Source organism: Pseudophryne corroboree, chromosome 12 (assembly GCF_028390025.1).
Source record: "Pseudophryne corroboree isolate aPseCor3 chromosome 12, aPseCor3.hap2, whole genome shotgun sequence".
In the NCBI taxonomy this organism is placed as follows: Eukaryota; Metazoa; Chordata; class Amphibia; order Anura; family Myobatrachidae; genus Pseudophryne; species Pseudophryne corroboree.
This window is the reverse complement of record NC_086455.1, coordinates 71,273,547-71,291,716: the sequence shown is the minus strand read 5'-3', so window position 1 is coordinate 71,291,716 and position 18,170 is coordinate 71,273,547. Positions and strand designations below refer to the sequence as shown.

Below are 18,170 nucleotides of genomic sequence, written 5' to 3'. Positions count from 1 at the left end.
TGGGAGATAAGGCGAAGTCAGTGTGTTGTGTGGTAGATGATCAAGGATCATCTACATTGATAAAAGTATAAATTGTGTTACGGTGGATCTTTGCTTTGCGTATACGTGTCTCTAACAAAGACTTGCGTACGCAATCCAAAGGCCGACGCACGCAGCGTACGTTACGCAACGGAGCGTCCGGTTACGCCCACGTAGCTCAAGTCACGATAAGTTGATTTTTAACGCAAAGCGATAAATAACGCAAAGCGATAAATAACGCGAGGCGAGAAATAACGCAAGTCTATTTTTGGGTGTCCGAAATTTAATTAACAGATCCTGCTCCTAATTGGTAACACACCTGATCTAAAGAAAAATTTCTGCGCAGAAATAGAAATAGAAACAAAAGTGTACATGTGATGAGTGAGTGTTTTTACAATTTTTAAAGGCTGAACCACAAGAAAAGTCGAGTACTCGTGAGGTACATGCGTGTAAGTGACGTGCACGGTGGCTAGGGAGGCATCCCTGGTTAAATATACAATTTTGAGCATTAGAGTATAGCAGACCAGGAGGTCATACTGTAACAAGACCAGGAGGTCATACTGTAACAAGACCAGGAGGTCATAGCAGACCAGGAGGTCCAGGTACAGCCGACAAGGAAGTCCGCTATACAGTTCACAGGCACAACACCGAAAAGGGTTGGTGCAACACCCATATAGGCCATATAAGCTCTGGCTGAAGGAATTCGCAGCCGTAATTTTCGATTCCATTGGTCTTTCCGTACATAAGCTTAGTTGTTTGTGTACTGAACGATTGGACCGCACGTAATTGTGTACATTAGTTAGTAATCTGACCTAATACCATTAGAGTAAAGGGGTCACAAACGCTATTTGTACACTCTAACGTGATTTGTGTAATTTTTTTATTTTAAGGGAAGTTTGCTGCTCACTCAGGAACTATCCAGCAACCAATAGTTACTGGAAAGAGTAAGTGTTCTTCGGATAACCCTCGCAGGTTCCAGTAAATAGAGGTTCAGGTCGCAGGGGCCCTAGGTCGAGTACGCCAGCACCATATCGGTGTGATCAGGTCGTATTGGTCGGCGTGGGCGAGTGAGTGGGGTACTCGGTAAACCGCCACCGTCAGCCTATTGTGGACATTTGGTTTTGCGTAAGGGTTGGCTAAATAAAGCAACACTTTCGAACTATGGGGGCCACTTGTTCAGGTAGGGGGCGATCAACCTCGGTTCGGGTTGATTCAGTGGTCCGACCAATTGGGTCGGCCAGGTATATAATGTGTGAGAAATATGGAAGTCACACAGAAACTTTATGTGATGAATGGGAGAGAATGACAGTACATGACGGGGAGAAATTCCCAAGAGTAGGTAGCTTCAGCTCAGAAGTGTTACAAAATTTAAGGAGGAGGATATGTCTCATAAAATCAACAAAGAGACGAATCCAGCATTATGATTATTTACAGTTGTGGCAACAGGAAGGTGAGATACAGAGAGGTTTGGCTCAGGCGGCGGGATCTGGCTCTAACAGAAAACTGATTGCCACGGCCCCACCGCCACCATATATATCAGGAGAGAAGTTGATTGCGGAGAAAGACGCACTAAGGTGTAACACAAAATCACTTAGTAACTGTGTAAATGTTAATGATAATGTTAACCCATTAACCCATGCAAGTATTAACCCGTGCAAGTTGTACCCTGTTTTGAACTTTCCTCAGGAGTGTGATCAAGAGGACGAATCGGCAACGATTTCAGCGCTCTCTCTAGCAGCCACCATAGCAGAGACCACAGTAGGCACAGCTCCACCCACGAGATTAGTAAAGGCCCCTAGCGGAGGGATAGGTGGGGTCGTATCAACTGGTAAGTACGGCACCATGCATTATGCTGAAACTATTTCACCACAGCCTGTAGAATCTACACAGAATGAGGTTGTTAGAATTACACCTGTTAGAGTAATAGCAGTGCCAAATGGGAAAACAGACACATCAGGAGCCACTCCCATTAGGAACATTGCCATGTACACTCCATTTTCCCGAATGGAATTAAGGACCATAGTGTCTGAATTTCCTGACCCTAGAAAAGACTTAGTTGCCAATCAAAAATACATCAGAGACTTAGGTAACACTGTAGAGCCCAACAATAAAGACTGGCAGATATTGCTGAGAGCATGTTTACCCTCAAATGTCGACGCAACTCAATTTTTAGCTGATTGCGGACTAGATCATGATGTACCTCTTACAGATGTGTACAACCAAGATAATGTGAAAAGAATAAACTTGCAGTTAAAAGAGTATTTCCCAGCGGTAGCTAAATGGAATAAGATATTCTCCATTAAACAGAAGGAGTCAGAGACAGCTGCAGAGTATTTTCACAGAGCATTATTAGAAATGGCAAAATACACAGGCATAGAGGACATTAAAACAGACACAAACCATCGGGAAGTAGCAGTATCGGTACTGATGGATGGTTTAAAAGAGTCATTGAAGACTAGGGTACAGACCACACAACCATGTTGGCGAGGTCTGTCTGTGGCTACTTTGAGAGAGGCTGCTATTGATCACGATAGAAACATCACCAGACACAGGGAGCAACAAGGTGATAAATTAATGTCAGTAAGTATACAGGCTCTGACCACAAGGCAGCCTTTGTTTGTATCACCAAACCCTGTGGGTAAGTCAAGTATGGTTACTTGTTATTCTTGTCACAAACAGGGACACATGGCACGAGATTGTAGAGTAAAGAATCCACGAAACTCATACCAACCCCCTAGACAACGACACGACACACGACATTGGGATCGGGGTCCACAGAAACGGAGTTATGAGCCACATACAGGGGAAACAAAAAGATATCCCCCGAACAGAGACTGGCATGCCTCTGGTAGTTCCCAGCTAACTCCCTCACAAGTAGTTGCTGCCAGCGGGATTCAGGAAGGTCACCATACCCAATAGGGGTGTGGCCATACCTGTAATCTGCAGCCAGTAAAATTAATTGCCAACCTTGGAAGTGAACCCGAGATCGCAATTAATGTAGCTGGTAAAACTTTAAACTTTCTTGTAGACACCGGGGCGGCCAAGTCAGTGATAAATTCGACAGTGGGCATGAGAACCACTGGTAGGACAATTCCAGCCATGGGAGTAACAGGAGTAGTCCAGCACTACCCTGTTAGCAAACCAGCCGAGATTACAATAGGGCCTTTGCATACCAAGCATTCCTTTTTGCTGGCTGCATCGGCACCAACCAATCTCCTGGGAAGAGACTTACTGTGTAAAATGGGGTGCGTCATTTATTGTACTCCTGAAGGTGTATTCTTGGACATACCTGAGAAACACGCTCAGGAAGTGCGAGACATGTTAGACTCCCCATCAAAATTAATGTCACATACCATTATGACAAATAGGAATCCATCCCAAATAGAAGAGATGACATCTCAGATACCAGAGTCACTTTGGACAAAAGACGGACAAGACACTGGATTAATGGCAAACGTAGCTCCAGTAGTTGTACAAGTAAAAGATGGTAGGATAGCTCCAAAAATCCCACAGTACCCTCTGAAGCCAGAGGTGGAGTTAGGAGTTTACCCAGTAATAGAGCGCTTGCTACAACAGGGCATTCTGGTAAGAACGTCCAGCACTGCCAATAGTCCCATCTTCCCTGTTAAAAAGAGTGGGGGGAGGGGTTACAGACTAGTGCAGGATCTAAGGGGGATTAACAAAATAGTTGAGAGTCAGTTCCCCGTAGTGCCAAATCCAGCTGTCATCCTAATGCAAATCCCTCCCACTGCCAAATTTTTCACTGTTATTGACCTCTGCTCCGCTTTCTTTTCGGTACCTCTGCACCCTGACAGCCAATATTTGTTTGCATTTACATACAGAGGAGTCCAATACACGTGGACTCGATTACCCCAAGGTTTCATAGATAGTCCAACTATATTTTCTCAGGCTTTGCATGATTGTTTACAGTCTTTCCAACCAGACAGTGGATCAGTATTGATACAGTATGTGGACGATTTACTGCTGTGTTCAGATTCACTGGAAGCATCTCTGAAGGATACGAAACAGCTCCTGTTTCATCTTTCAGACACCGGACACAAGGTGTCCAAAGACAAGTTACAATTATGCCAAACTAAGGTAAAATATTTGGGACACTGTCTAACACAAGGACTGAGACACCTGACCGCTGATAGAATCCAAGCAATTAGAGACATGACTCTGCCACAAACCCAGCAACAGATCAGAACGTTTTTAGGAATGTGTGGGTATTGCCGTAATTGGATCCCAGGGTTTTCCATTTTGGCGTTACCTTTGCAGGAAATGGTCTCCTCAAACAAACCTGATAGGATTTCGCATACAGACGAGTCCGAAACAGCATTTGAGAGACTCAAACAGTGCCTAACGCAGGCACCAGCACTAGGTATGCCAGACTATGGGAAACCCTTTGAACTATACGGAACAGAAAGTGCTGGTTGCGCGGCAGGTGTACTAACCCAAAAACACGGTGATGCCAGTAGGCCAGTTGCATACTACAGCGCTCAGCTAGACACGGTAGCGTGATCCCTCCCCACATGCTTGCGAAGCGTTGCTGCGATAGCATTGCTAGTGACAAAAAGCGAAGATGTCGTGCTAGGCCACAACCTCACAATCCATACGCCACATGCAGTATCAGCCTTATTGAATTCTGCCCAAACCAGACACGTCTCATCAGCGAGGTTTACAAGATGGGAATTGGCACTAATGGCCCCCGTAAACATCACCATAAGGAGATGCAGTGCATTAAATCCTGCAACGTATCTCCCAGGTGTGCCTGGTCAGGCACAAAGGGTGGAAGGTGAGAGTGATGGGGAAGGAGGATTTAATATAAAGGAAGATACACATGATTGTATGGAATATTTGACCCAAAATTTTACCGCAAGGCCTGACATCAGTGACAACCCACTGGAAGATGCAGAACTCACGTTCTACACGGACGGTAGTTGCCATAGACTGTCAGACTCGGGAGACTTGTGTACTGGATACGCAGTCGTAGATGACCAAGACACCATAGAAGCGGAACCGCTAGGCCCACCTCACTCAGCCCAGGTTGCTGAACTGGTCGCCCTAACCAGAGCATGTGAATTGGCTAAGGGTAAGTCAGCCAATATCTACACCGATTCTAGATACGCATTCGGGGTAGTCCATGATTTCGGAGCCCTATGGCGTCTCAGAAATTTCATGACGGCCGCTGGTACACCGGTAGCGCATGCAACTCACATAAAAAGGCTTCTAACAGCGATACAGGAACCCGACAGAGTGGCTGTTATCAAATGTAAAGCACACACATATAGCCAAGACCCGGTATCACTTGGTAACAGCCGAGCAGACGAAGCTGCTAAGTTAGCAGCTGCTACCCCCATACAGACAGACACCACACAATTGATGGTATTTAATACCATTAACACACAGAAGTTGTGTGAAATGCAAAATTTGTGTTCCACACAGGAAAAGGCAGTCTGGAAGGCAAAGGGATATGGCCAGGAGTCCTCAGGACTCTGGACGGATGGACATGGTAAACCAGTGGCCCCCAGAGCATATCTTCCATGTCTGGCTGAAGCAGCTCACGGGCTGACTCATCTAGGCAAGGAGGGGATGTGCAAGTTGGTAAGAGCATATTGGTGCGCCCCGGGATTCTCCTCTCATGCGAGTAAAAGAGCAATGTCATGCCTTACTTGTTTGAGAAAGAATGTTGGAAAGGCAATACCTACAGAACCATCCCATATCCCACCTGCCGGCGGCCCTTTCCAGGTAATACAAATTGACTTTATACAATTACCCCCTTGTCGGAATTTGAAATATGTACTTGTTTGTATAGATGTTTTCTCGAATTGGGTCGAAGCATTTCCGGCGGCTACAAATACCGCTATGTTTACTGCTAAGAAAATTGTGCAGGAATTTGTATGTAGATATGGTATCCCTAGAATAATCGAAAGTGATAGGGGTACCCATTTTACACGTGATGTCTTTCAAGGAATGTGTAAGTTGATGGGAATTGATAGCAAGCTGCACACTCCGTACCGTCCACAGGCGAGTGCGAAGGTCGAAAGAGTGAACAGCACTATTAAAAATAAATTGAGTAAAGTGATGGCAGAGACAGGATTGACATGGCCAGAAGCTTTACCCATTGTATTGTACAGTATCAGAACCACTCCCAGGTCCCCTCTTAATCTGTCTCCCTTTGAAATCTTGTTTGGTCGACAACCGCATGCCATGATTAACCCTCAGGATGATTTGAAATGTAACAATGAAGTAACTGTAAAGTACTTGATTAACATGAGTAAACAGTTAAGGAATCAAAATGATAATCTGAAGTTGGTGATTCCTGATCTACCTGATAGTAATTGTCATGACATTGAACCTGGGGATTATGTAATGATACGGAATTTTCTACGCTCAGGTTGCCTTATTGACAGATGGGAAGGACCATACCAGGTCTTATTGACTAGCACTACAGCATTGAAGGTTGCTGAGAGAGAGAGACTTGGGTCCATTCATCCCACTGCAAGAAGGTTGCTGATCCAGAGAAGTCCCGTGATAAGGAACAGACGGTAGAGGTTGTATCACTGGAGTGTCTGTTCCAGGAGGACTGAGGCGGCACCTGAGCCTTGAAGACCGAGAGCTGTTGTCGACTCCCCACTCCCTTTTATTGTTTTTCTCCACTTCCCATCCCCTCTCCCTCAAATTTCTTTTTCCCCCTTCTCATTCTTCTCCGTTTCCTCCTATAAGATGGACTTGCCCCAAGAGACTGTGACCCGGATTTTCCTGTTGACCATGATGTTGACCAGAGCAGTCTGTTCCGGCGAGAGTACCATGGAGGTCGATAGAGGTTCTGGAATGGGTTCTGATGATAAAGATGGAGGCGTAGTTTTCCAAGATCAACCTAACCAACAAGTAAAGGCGAGTATCAGAAAACGATCCGATAGCATTGACCATAGAAGGAATTGTGACGGATTGTTAGCTGAGGAAAACTGTATCTGTAGGCTCTGTAACAATGTCATTGAAGATGGGTGCATTAAGAAATGCCAATCCAGTTTTAATATCCATATGGACCGGCATCCATTGAGTGACTATCACTCCTTAGTGGGTAATGTGTTAAACAAAACAGATTGTTGGGTATGCTCTCAAGTACCTCAAGGTCATAGCAAATCAGGGCTAGTACCATTTCCTTTAACGATAGGGGAGGTACTTGAGTTAAATGGTGGGAGACCGGTGGACAGGAGGTTTAATATCTCCAGCCCTCCTAGTTTGAAGCTCCACCAATACCATGTGGATAGGTCCCTATTATGTTTCAACATCTCTAATCCCAGAAAGCCGGGAAATTGGGAAGTGTCATGGAGTAACCACACCATGACCTTTTCGCATAGAGCAGATAGAATGCCTACAGATACAGAGCTTGTACGCCACATAGCTAGTAGAGGAAAATCTTTCCGGTATAGGTACACCTTAGGAAATAGGATTACGAGAGTTGGAGAAGTATCACCAGGATACTGTGCACATATCGTACAACCTGATACGTGTATTAAGCAGATGGAAGAATTAGGGTTAGGAGATTTCACCTGGAAGGTGTGTAATATGGTTATGTCCTTCTCCGTCCCATATGTTCTCCCCGATGATGCATATTTCATATGCGGGAGAAAGGCGTACAAGTGGCTTGCCCCAAACTCTGAAGGATTGTGTTATATTGGAAAAGTATTGCCTGAAGTGATGACTGTAACACATGACAAAATGAAAGACATACATCGTGGTGCCCAAGCTCCTTATACTCACACCCACTACGAGCACGTTGTTAAAAGGCACCTGATAGAGAAGACAGAGCATCCGGCCTCTGATCTGATAAGTGAATCCACCGGGATTTAATTCTTAATCGCGTTAGATTTCACCCGCACCGCTAGAGGAGTGCTAAATTATAAATACATATCGGCGCTCGCAAATTTGTTAGATAATATCACTGAAATGTATGATGACACGTTTAGATATACTGGAAGGGAACTTCAAGCTTATAAAACAGAACTGGTGCAGCATAGAATGGTTCTTAATTACCTCACAGCAGTGACAGGCGGATATTGTGTTACATTGGCAACACAGTACGGCGTGAAGTGTTGCACGTATATCACGAATAGCACCGAGGATCCGGTCGAGGTCATAGACCAAAAGATGGACGATATTCTCCAATTGAAGTGGGAATTTCGCCGAAAACACAATCTCACTCTTGCTGCTGTAGGTAATGAGCTGACTGGTTGGGTGTCATGGTTGAACCCGCGAAATTGGTTCTCCGGTTTGGGAGACTGGGCTCAAGGAGTCATAATGGATGTTGGGAAGTTTCTCCTATGTATCTTAGGTGTTGTCATATCAATTGGCTTGATATTTAGATGCGGTCAGGCTTTAATGAAGTGCAAACATCGTACCAGGGTAATGAGTTTGAGGAGTGAGGAAACTGTAATTAACCTGGATTTGATTTATGACCCAATGATAGAAACAATGATGTAATGAAAATGCGATTATACGGTCCGTTTCTTTCACCTGTTTTTCTGCTTTTCTCCAAGATAAAAAGACCCCCTAGGACGAGGAAGTTGACGAGACGCTATACAGACAACGGATAGACCAAAGAAGAAGTTTTGACCACTTGAGATACGGACATTTGATGAACTTTGCCATGGATCCCCAGTTTCCCTAGAATTCTTAAACTTACGCTAGCCCAACATTTTTTGTAAATCTAATGGCATTGACAAAGCTTTTTGCTCACACCTAATGGGCAACACAGCGCAAAGAAGACGACTTTCAACTGATACCGAACAAAACTTCAACCGACAGATGTACATTAACCTGACATAGAATACTACTGCATTTTCCATAAGTGTTCTTCATCTTCATCTCTACAACCCTCAGGTAATGACACACATAGTCGATAGGGAATACAGGCACAAATATCAGCAACCACATACCTCCCCTATTCATGTATCATCAACTAAAATGTGCTTCCCCATTTTGTTACAACCACAGCCGAAAAGAGCTTGGTAGAGTTTGACAGCCCATCCACAGACCCTTAATACGGGATAAGAAGGAATTCAAATGTATACTTCGCAATACCTCGAAGCTTGATTTACAACACGTACGGCACGATGATACATGACCCCCCAAACATGGACTCATACACACATGCTTCTGCTATCTCACTAGGTCATACCCTCTTCCCACCTACTCCTCTCTCCTCCCTTACCCAACCATGGAAATGAATTAACCCCTGACATATATTTTTCTCCTTTTGAAATGTTTTAGAAGGTGGCAGTTATTATTGACTGCCAAAGGGTGGACTGTCAAAGTCAGAAAAATATCTCTATGCACACTGCCATATTTGCACCTCATTCAGGTCCGCGCTGCGCATGCGTGCGCTCTCCCGTGAGTGCGCATACCCGCTGTTGCGTGCACCCGCTGGTGCTCGGTATGCGTATTTACGGTAAAGTTTGTGTAGTCGTAGCGTGCGACTCAATCGTTACATATTTTCACTAATAAGGTATTTTATAGATCATGGTCCCTTTGATAGATTCTGAAAGTTTGGTTAACATAGCATGTTCCTGAACGGAGAGATTCCTCTTTGTATTGTACGAAGGGTCTAACAGGGGTCATACAGTAGTGTTTGGTACCCATCGGAAGAGTATTTAAATAGCAATATTCCGGTGTTGGTTTGGAGCGGATTAATCGCTCGTGCGAATAGTTATGGACATAAGAAGTTTATGTCCATTTACTATTATTTGTTCTTACTTAGTCATGCGGCGGGAAACCCAGTATCCCACCCACCTGAACAGTTGGAAACAGTCACAGCCCACCTGTATGAATCAACCTATGACCTTTTGTTATAATGCGAAGCCAAATTCCTGTGTCCAATGGACAATGAGATTGTAGGGACCATTGAATTGTATTGTGTGTGGGGCATTAATAGGCAGGCCGACCATATCCAGATTCACTCTCATCAACGGTTCTCATTGCTGATAATCGGGAGCTGGATATCGAGGCGCATGCGATCGTTTCCCCTTGTGCGTAAGTTTTCTCCGTAATCATATTGTCTTACTGTGAGCCATCTCTCTCTCTCTCTCTCCCTACTCTTTCTCTCGTATTTTCCTTTAATTGTATTGTATTGTATTTCCCGTGTAGTTATCTGGTTAGTTAGTCTATGTTATATTGTAGTGTATCATTTGTACTGTGATTCCTTTTGCAAGTATAATAGTTATAATACATATAATAGGTTTTGGACCCTAAGCCCAGGTATCTGTGTATTCTTTATAGGGTTAAGTATTCTCTGAGCGTCGGTGACGCTCAAGCAGCTTTGTAGTTAATCAGGTTACACCAGGTTGCACTTACACTCTGTCTCTACACTAAGGTATACTGTGTATCTCATTGTTAAAGGTATAGATATAAAGGTTTTAACGTTGTAAGCGTCTGCACCGCTGGTGATCTCCTCGTGGTCCCGAGCGTACGCTACGCTATAGCGAATCATTACGTTAGTCGGCAGCCAATAGCGTGCCTGCCTGTGATCACTGGGCCGTAAGCGAACGTGACGCTTGAGCGTCTCGACTACGGTTGAGCGATCGCTACACAACTTGCGTACCCTTACGGTACTTCTTACGTAGATAGCGTACAGTGTTCTTAGACCTCTTAAAGTGTTTTATATACGATAAATATTTAGCTTTATCAGTGTGTAACAGGAAAACGATTCAGGTGACACAAAACAGACTGCCAGTCTCTGCAGTTAGCAATTTCAAAGTTTCAGATTTATCTTTGGTCTTGAATTCCCGGCAGAACGGCCTACCACTGATCACTGAGACTATGCAATGAATGGAGCGGCATTTGGGTTTTAGAAGAAACTGGCGTATCTCTAGATTGTTCGCCCAGCGTACTTTAAGGCGAAGGACTAATACTGGCAGAGGACTCTGGCAAGGGTGGAGTAGGAAATATCTAGAGAGAACCCCTGTGCTCTTGAATAAGTGTCAGATCAATAATCCAGGCTCCAACCACTTTATTTTAAAAAATTAACTGGTTCAATCTGTCTGCTACATAATAACTGTATTTAGCTTCATTTATGGGCTCAGTTAATCAGGAGAGGGATGTTACAATGGGCTGTCTTTATTACATGCAATCATTTTTTATTCTGTAACACTGTAGTGCTCCTCTAAAGTGAGACAGGACACTGTAAGGGAAGTCTCATTAGAAGTACAGGGAAGAAAATAAAGCTGAGTGGAAATAGCTTTAAGCTCCTCCTAACAGCAAGGAACGTCCCAAAGTGTGTGCGACTCTGATCTTTACTTGTTTTAATAATCTCACTCTGCAAAACTAAAAGGAACCCATACATAAGTGGCGGATTGCTGCAATTTCCAGATACCCGATGGCCAGGTTGGGGAATCAGGAATATTTAACCTTTTTAGAAATCTTGATTCCGGCACATTGGGGATTTGTAAAATAATAATTTCCGATTCCCCGATAAATCGCTGATCATCCACGTCTGCCAATAGACTGTGCAACCGAATGGGGTTCCTGATGTATGACGCCCTTTAATCTAATTTTACACTGCACTGCTCCGACATGCTTACTTCATCATGTCCAAGGGATCCCTTCTCTACAAGTTGGGTACAAGATCCCGGCAGTCGGAATCCCGGCGGTCAAAATACAGATGCTGGAATCCCAACCGCTATAATGCAAGCAGGGGGGGTGAGCGTAACGAAGCCCCTTGTGGGTTTGGTGGCTCTCCACAGGTTCTGTGGACACCCACGAGTGGGAATAGCCGTAGAGGCGCTGCTGGCATTTTGGACAGTCGGGATTCTAGCGTCGGTAATTTGGTCGCTGGGATTCCGGCGTCTGTAATTTGGCCATCGGGATTCCGACCGCCAGGATTCCAACTACATCCCCTTCTGTACACCCAACTCCCCTCACTGTACAAATTTCTGCTACAAGACAAACTTGAAGGGAATAGAAATACCTTACTAACACAAGAAAGTGCAGAATACATAGACAGCAGCCATGGAGAACTTACCTGGCGCGTCCATGAACGGTTTACCCTGATTTCTGGTTAGTTCTGCAGGGCCTGAGAATCTACCGGATGGAGGTGGGTAGTGATAAAATCGTTCCGCCCGCCTTTGTGGAAAATGGTGCTCTGGGTACGGCAACCCTGATTCAGTGGAAAAAAGGAAATAATCAGAGATGGGTAAAAACACAGTACATAAAGTACATTTTAACCTGAGTGCTCTTTAAAAACAGTTAATCTGGAGAGGGTGTGGGGCTACAGAGCATTTAATGGCACGTACACTGTGCCAAGCAGATCTGTGTGGAGGAACACAATGCTGCACTCCCAGCTACTGTACCTCTGTTTTGAACCACTTATCAATGCACTTACAGTATACCTGGAAAATGGTACATGTGTGTCAAAATTGTCAACTGGTCACAAAACAAGAAATTGAGCTGCAGTCTGGATTTTTACCATCTTCTCAAATTTCGTTAGAGCTGGATTTCTCTGCATATTTGCCACATTGAAATCACTGCCTTCTATAAAGACAACATGGTCACCAATTTACTAGCAAAATGCCTGCACGGATTTACCATGTACTCTACTAGATTTTGAATATACTGTCAGACACAGGAGTAGATTTCCTGTATAACTGGAACTATAACTTACACGCAGTGGAAACAGCAACAGATTTATCCACAAAATGGCAGCTGGAATGGTACCACACACCTCCGTTATGAATGGCTAGGCTGGTACAGCGCAGAAAATGGCTGCCTCAGATCTGCAGTGTCAGTCCCATTTTAATTGCTCAGTATAAAGTAAAGAAATAAAATAAGGAAGTAGATCCTGGGCACAGTAGTGGAACTCTGGGATTTTTTACCCAGAGAAACTTTTGCCTGCACATTCAAGCAATGTAGCTCCTATCACACCAACACTGGCAGCACTGTGAACGTAGTATGGGGCAAACACACATTTAGACATGCAGTTATACAACTGTTGTGGGAAATTATTTCTTCTGGTTACTGTCAGACTGCTACCTGGTGGAGGAACATTTTTCTGTTCTCTGTCCCATGGTGGTGACAAAGAGCCGGAGTCTGATAGAGTGCGCTGGTGGTCTGATTTTCTATCTGCGTTTATGTCTCCTCTTTCCTTAGGCCCAAGGTATGCTGGGTAATATCCTGGTAGTCTTGGACCTGTCAATGCAATGTAACCAGGTATCCATTTGTTAGTCATATTAAAGAGAATGTGATAGGATTACAAAATAAAAATCTATATGCCAAGACATAAGCAGGTTTATTTATTAATATGCAAAGAGCGCAGCTATAGCAACCATTCTTCCCTTTCCTCGGTCTAGTGTAAGTGAGAGGAAAGGTCTTTTAGGTCAGAGCGATTTGTAACCATAGTCACGTCAGTCACAGCTACAGCTATGAATATGCAAGGCCTCAGAACCCTCTAATTGCTTGAACTGGACTAAGGTTATGCCATAATGCTGAGCATTCAGTAGCACTGACAAATAAGAAATGGCTGCCTGTCCAGGGATTTTGGTACTTACCAGGTAAATCCTTTTCTTTGAATCCATATAGGTAACTGGAGTACTCTTGGGATATGGACAGGACGTTAGCAGGGACAAGCACATTTAAATTAGTAACCCTTCTCCCCCTCCATAATCCCAAGATACCTAAGTGTTTTTTACCGAGCCGAACAGGAGCGATAGAGAGGATGAACAATGAAGAATTACATATAACATTATAACATAACAGACAACTAGAAAGTTGACACGACAACAGATGATAATCACCATAACATTTAGACAAGCCGGTGATGAAGAGTTACCATAAGATATACTGAACTTACCACAAGATACGTGAAACTACTCTGGGTGGGCGTCCAGTTACCCCTATGGATTCAAAGAAAAGGATTTACATGGTCCAAAATCCTCTTTTCTTTGTCATCCACTAGGGGTCACTGGAGTACTCTTGGGACGTACCAAAGTTTCTCTCTTGGACGGGTCAGCTGGTTGGCACCTGTAACAGTAGACGGGCAAAGCTAGATGCTGATGCGGCAGAATTATCACATTTTTAAAAGCACAAACGTGTGCACCGATGACCATGTAGCTGCATGGCAAAGTTGCGTTGTGGAAGCTCCACGACCTGCTGCCCATGACGTTCCCACAGAAAGCGTGGAATGCTGAAATAGATGCAGGCGGTTGTAGACTAGTATGAAAGTAAGTTTGACAAAAGGTCAGCTTAATCCATCTAGCCAACATCTGTTTGAAAGCTGGCCAACCTACCTTGACTGCATCATAGGAGAACAAACAATGTTTTTGTTTTACATACTGTTGATGTTCGGGCTACATAAATGCGAAGCGCACAAACTGCACCCAAAGAAGCTGGAGTTCCTGAACCTTCTGAGAAACAGGAACTATAATTGGTTGATTTATATGAAAAGAGGATACTACCTTTGGTAGAAAAGCGGGATTCGTCCGAAGTTCCGCTCTGTTACAATGAAACACCAGATACGGTGGCTTGAATGACAACGCACCCAATTCTGAAACACCTTGCTGAAGCTACAGCTAATAGAAAAACTGTTTTCCAAATTAGAAACTTAACATCCACTTGTTGTAAGGGTTCAAAAGTTGAGGACTGCAAAAGGTCTGAAACTAAATTCAAGTCCCATGGAGCTGTAGGTGGTATAAACGGAGGCTAAACTCTAAGGACCCCTTGCAAGAACATATGGACTGTTAGCAAACGGTGCTGAAAGAAAATTGATAAAGCAGATAACTGCACCCTTAGTGTCGCTAAACGTAGTCTCCATCAAACCCAGTCTGTAAAAATAACAAAAGACAGGTTAACTTGAAAGAAGATGTCGGAGACCTCCGAGCTTCACAGCAACCAATATAAGCTCGCCAAATCCTGTGATAATGAGCTGCTGTAACTGGCTTTCTAGCACGTAACATGGTGGGTATAACCAACTCTGGAATGCCCTCTCATTTTAAGAGAGCGGTTTCAACAGCCACCCCATCAAACGCAGCCGCACTAAATCGGGATAAAGAAACGGACCCTGTTGTAGAAGGTCTGGACATAGCGGAAGCGGCCACGGATATCAGCGAGTAGACCGCGGAGATCAGAGTATCAAACCGCCTGAGGCGCCACTAGTATGACTGTCGTGGACTCTCATTTGATCCGCTTTAGCACCCGAGGAAAAAGCGGAAACGGTGGAAATAGATACACGAGGCTGTACAGCCACGCTATTATGAGAGCATCCACTGTGGTTGTAGTCCTGCAATGACTGACCGCAGTAATTCCATTATAAATCTGTAGTAAGTGACTTATTGTTTGAGCCCCTTCAGGTTCAATATTGGTCTGACCGAGCCGTCCAGCTTGAACTACAAAAAGACCGGAATAAAATGCTGAACCTACGAGAGACTGAATAGCGGTCTGCAGAACTTCCTTCTTGTCTGCTGACACAGGCAGACCTGCCTTGAAAAACCACATGGGTGTCAGACAATCGAACTCTATTTTGTAACCTTTGAACACCAAATTGAGGATCCACTCATCTGTAGATGTCTGAAACCACACTAAGTGAAATGTTTGAAGGCATGATCCCTCAACTGAAGATGCGAGATGGGCTGGAAGCTCGTTATGCCACTGGTTTGTCAGCTGGCTTTGTGTCTTGACGACTGTTAGTGGTTTGTTGAAAACCACATCCTGTACCACGTTTACTCTGTATGGTTGTTCCTCGAGCACGGCCTCAAAAGGACTGAGGTCTAAAAGATTTGAACACTGGTCCAGCCTAATTCCTTTTAGGAACTGGTGCAGGCAACGGTAGAATAAAAGACTTGTCTCCAGTAGCCTGATAAATCCACTTGTCCAATTTAGGACCAAATAACATATCACCAGAATAAGGCAACGCCGGTATTTCACATTTTAACTCAGCCTTGGCCTGCCAAGAACGCAACCATAGCGCTCTTCAGCCACAATTATCCCCTGAAAATTGATGTATAAATGGACTTCAGCATGGCCTCCAGCTTGCGCTCCAATGGGTCTGTAAGTGTTGTTGCAGCTGGGACTGGAATAGTTAACTTCTTGGAAAGTTTTGAAACATTTAGTTGCCAGACTCTGGGAACGGGTAGTTAGACAGAAATTGCCTAGGCATAGAAAACAGTTTATCTGGATTTTTCCATGCTTCTGTTAATTGCTTAGTAAGAGAATCTGAATAAGGAAAACACACAATAGCCCTGTTTTTTAGCAAATAAAACGTCATAATTTGATAGAGGCTCCTAAGTCTCAGTAAAATTTAGCACCTGGCGTACTACCCTAATGAGATTATCAATGGCCAGGCTATCAGTGACCTCACTATGTGACGCCTGGCCCAATTCACTTTCCTCTTGTTCTTCCTGATATATAAAGGTCTGGCATTGAATCGTCAGAATGCAACACAGCTGAAGCCGGTAAATTATGAGACAAACGATGACTACTTTTAGGAATTGAGCTATACCTGGACTTTTGTGCAAAGTTCTCGACATATCCTGAGCCCACTTTGGCAGCTCAGACGGTATTAACCTAGAATCAGACCTAGCCGCTTCATAATCTTTTTGCGCAGCCGCCAACTCTGACTTCAACTCAGTCATCACACTTGCCATCATCGCCCAAGGGAGATTAGGGGAGAGATCCGTATTTGGATTTGAAGTAACAAGACACTTCAAGGAAGATGGTCAAGTCAGGAAGTCGTCCTTCCAATAAACATCTTGGAACTCAGGGCAATCTACAACACCCTTCAGCAGGCCTCATCTCTACATCGGAATCAGGCCATTCAAGTCCAGTCTGACAATGCGACGGTGGTAACGTACATAAACAGACAGGGCAAAACGAAAAGCAGAGCAGCAACGTCAGAGATGTCAAGAACTCTCCTCTGGGTGGAAAAACACGCCGTGGCGTTGTTGGCGATCTTCATTCCAGGAGTAGACAACCGGCAAGCAGACTTCCTCAGCAGAAACGACCTGCACCCGGGGGAGTGGAGTCTTCACCCAGAAGTGTTTAGGTGCTTGACACGTGGTGGGGCTATCCACAAATCGACATGATGACCTCTCGTCTCAACGAGAAGCTCAAGCAGTACTGTTCCAGGTCGAGAGACCCACAGGCAGTGGCGGTAGACGCTCTGACGACTAAGTGGTTCTACCAGATGGTGTACGTGTTTTCTCCACTTCCTCTGATCCCAAGAATTCTAAAAAGAATACGAAGGGAAAAAGGTTCAAGCAATTCTCATTGCTCCGAACCGGTCAAGAAGGACCTAGTACGTGGACCTTCTGGAGATGCTCCTCGAAGATCCATGGCCTCTACCTCTTCACGAGAATCTTCTGCAACAGGGCCCGTTCATTTATCAAAACTTACAGCGGCTACGTTTAACAGCATAGGGGTTGAACGGCTGATTCTAGCCAGGAGAGGGAATTCTGACAAAGTCATCCCAACTATGACCCTAGCCAGGAAAGGGGTAACATCTAAACATAACCACCGATACTTTGGCCTCTGAGGACCTTCAGTTTGGTCAATCAGTTCTACAGGAACCTCAACCCTCTCCCACCCGGTTTGGGAGCTTTGGTACTTCCCCATGGTACTAAATGGATTCCCAGTATCCTCTATGATGCAAGAGAAAATAGGATTTTAATTACCTACGGGTAAATCCTTTTCTCGTAGTCCATAAGGGATATTGGGGAATCTAGTACGATGCGAATAGACGGGGTCCAAAGGAGCCAGTGCACTTTAAATTTCTTCAATTGGTTGTGCTGGCTCCTCCCCTCTATGATTTACATACCAGCACACCACTAACATACACTGCTCAAAAAAATAAAGGGAACACTTAAACAACACAATGCAACTCCAAGTCAATCACACTTCTGTGAAGTCAAACTGGCCACTTAGGAAGCAACACTGATTGACAATCAATTTCACATGCTGTTGTGCAAATGGAATAGACAACAGGTGGAAATTATAGGCAATTAGCAAGACACCCCCAATAAAGGAGTTGTTCTGCAGGTGGTGACCACAGACCACTTCTCAGCTCCTATGCTTTCTGGCTGATGTTTTGGTCACTTTTGAAAGCTGGTGGTGCTTTCACTCAAGTGGTAGCATGAGACGGAGTCTACAACCCACACAAGTGGCTC

The 18,170-nt window shown here is 44.4% G+C and overlaps 1 protein-coding gene across 4 annotated transcripts in view; it reads right to left on the bottom strand.

Moving 5' to 3' along the window:
* MIA2 (MIA SH3 domain ER export factor 2) overlaps positions 1–18,170 on the bottom strand; it is a 298,404-nt gene that overhangs the window by 31,337 nt on the left and 248,897 nt on the right. For all 4 annotated transcript variants that reach the window (XM_063947624.1, XM_063947626.1, XM_063947625.1 and 1 more), the window contains 2 exons: positions 13,048–13,203; positions 12,041–12,175 (listed from right to left, as the gene is read on the bottom strand). In XM_063947624.1, coding sequence (XP_063803694.1) covers positions 12,041–12,175; positions 13,048–13,203 — 291 coding nt within the window. The remainder of the gene's footprint in view (positions 1–12,040; positions 12,176–13,047; positions 13,204–18,170) is intronic.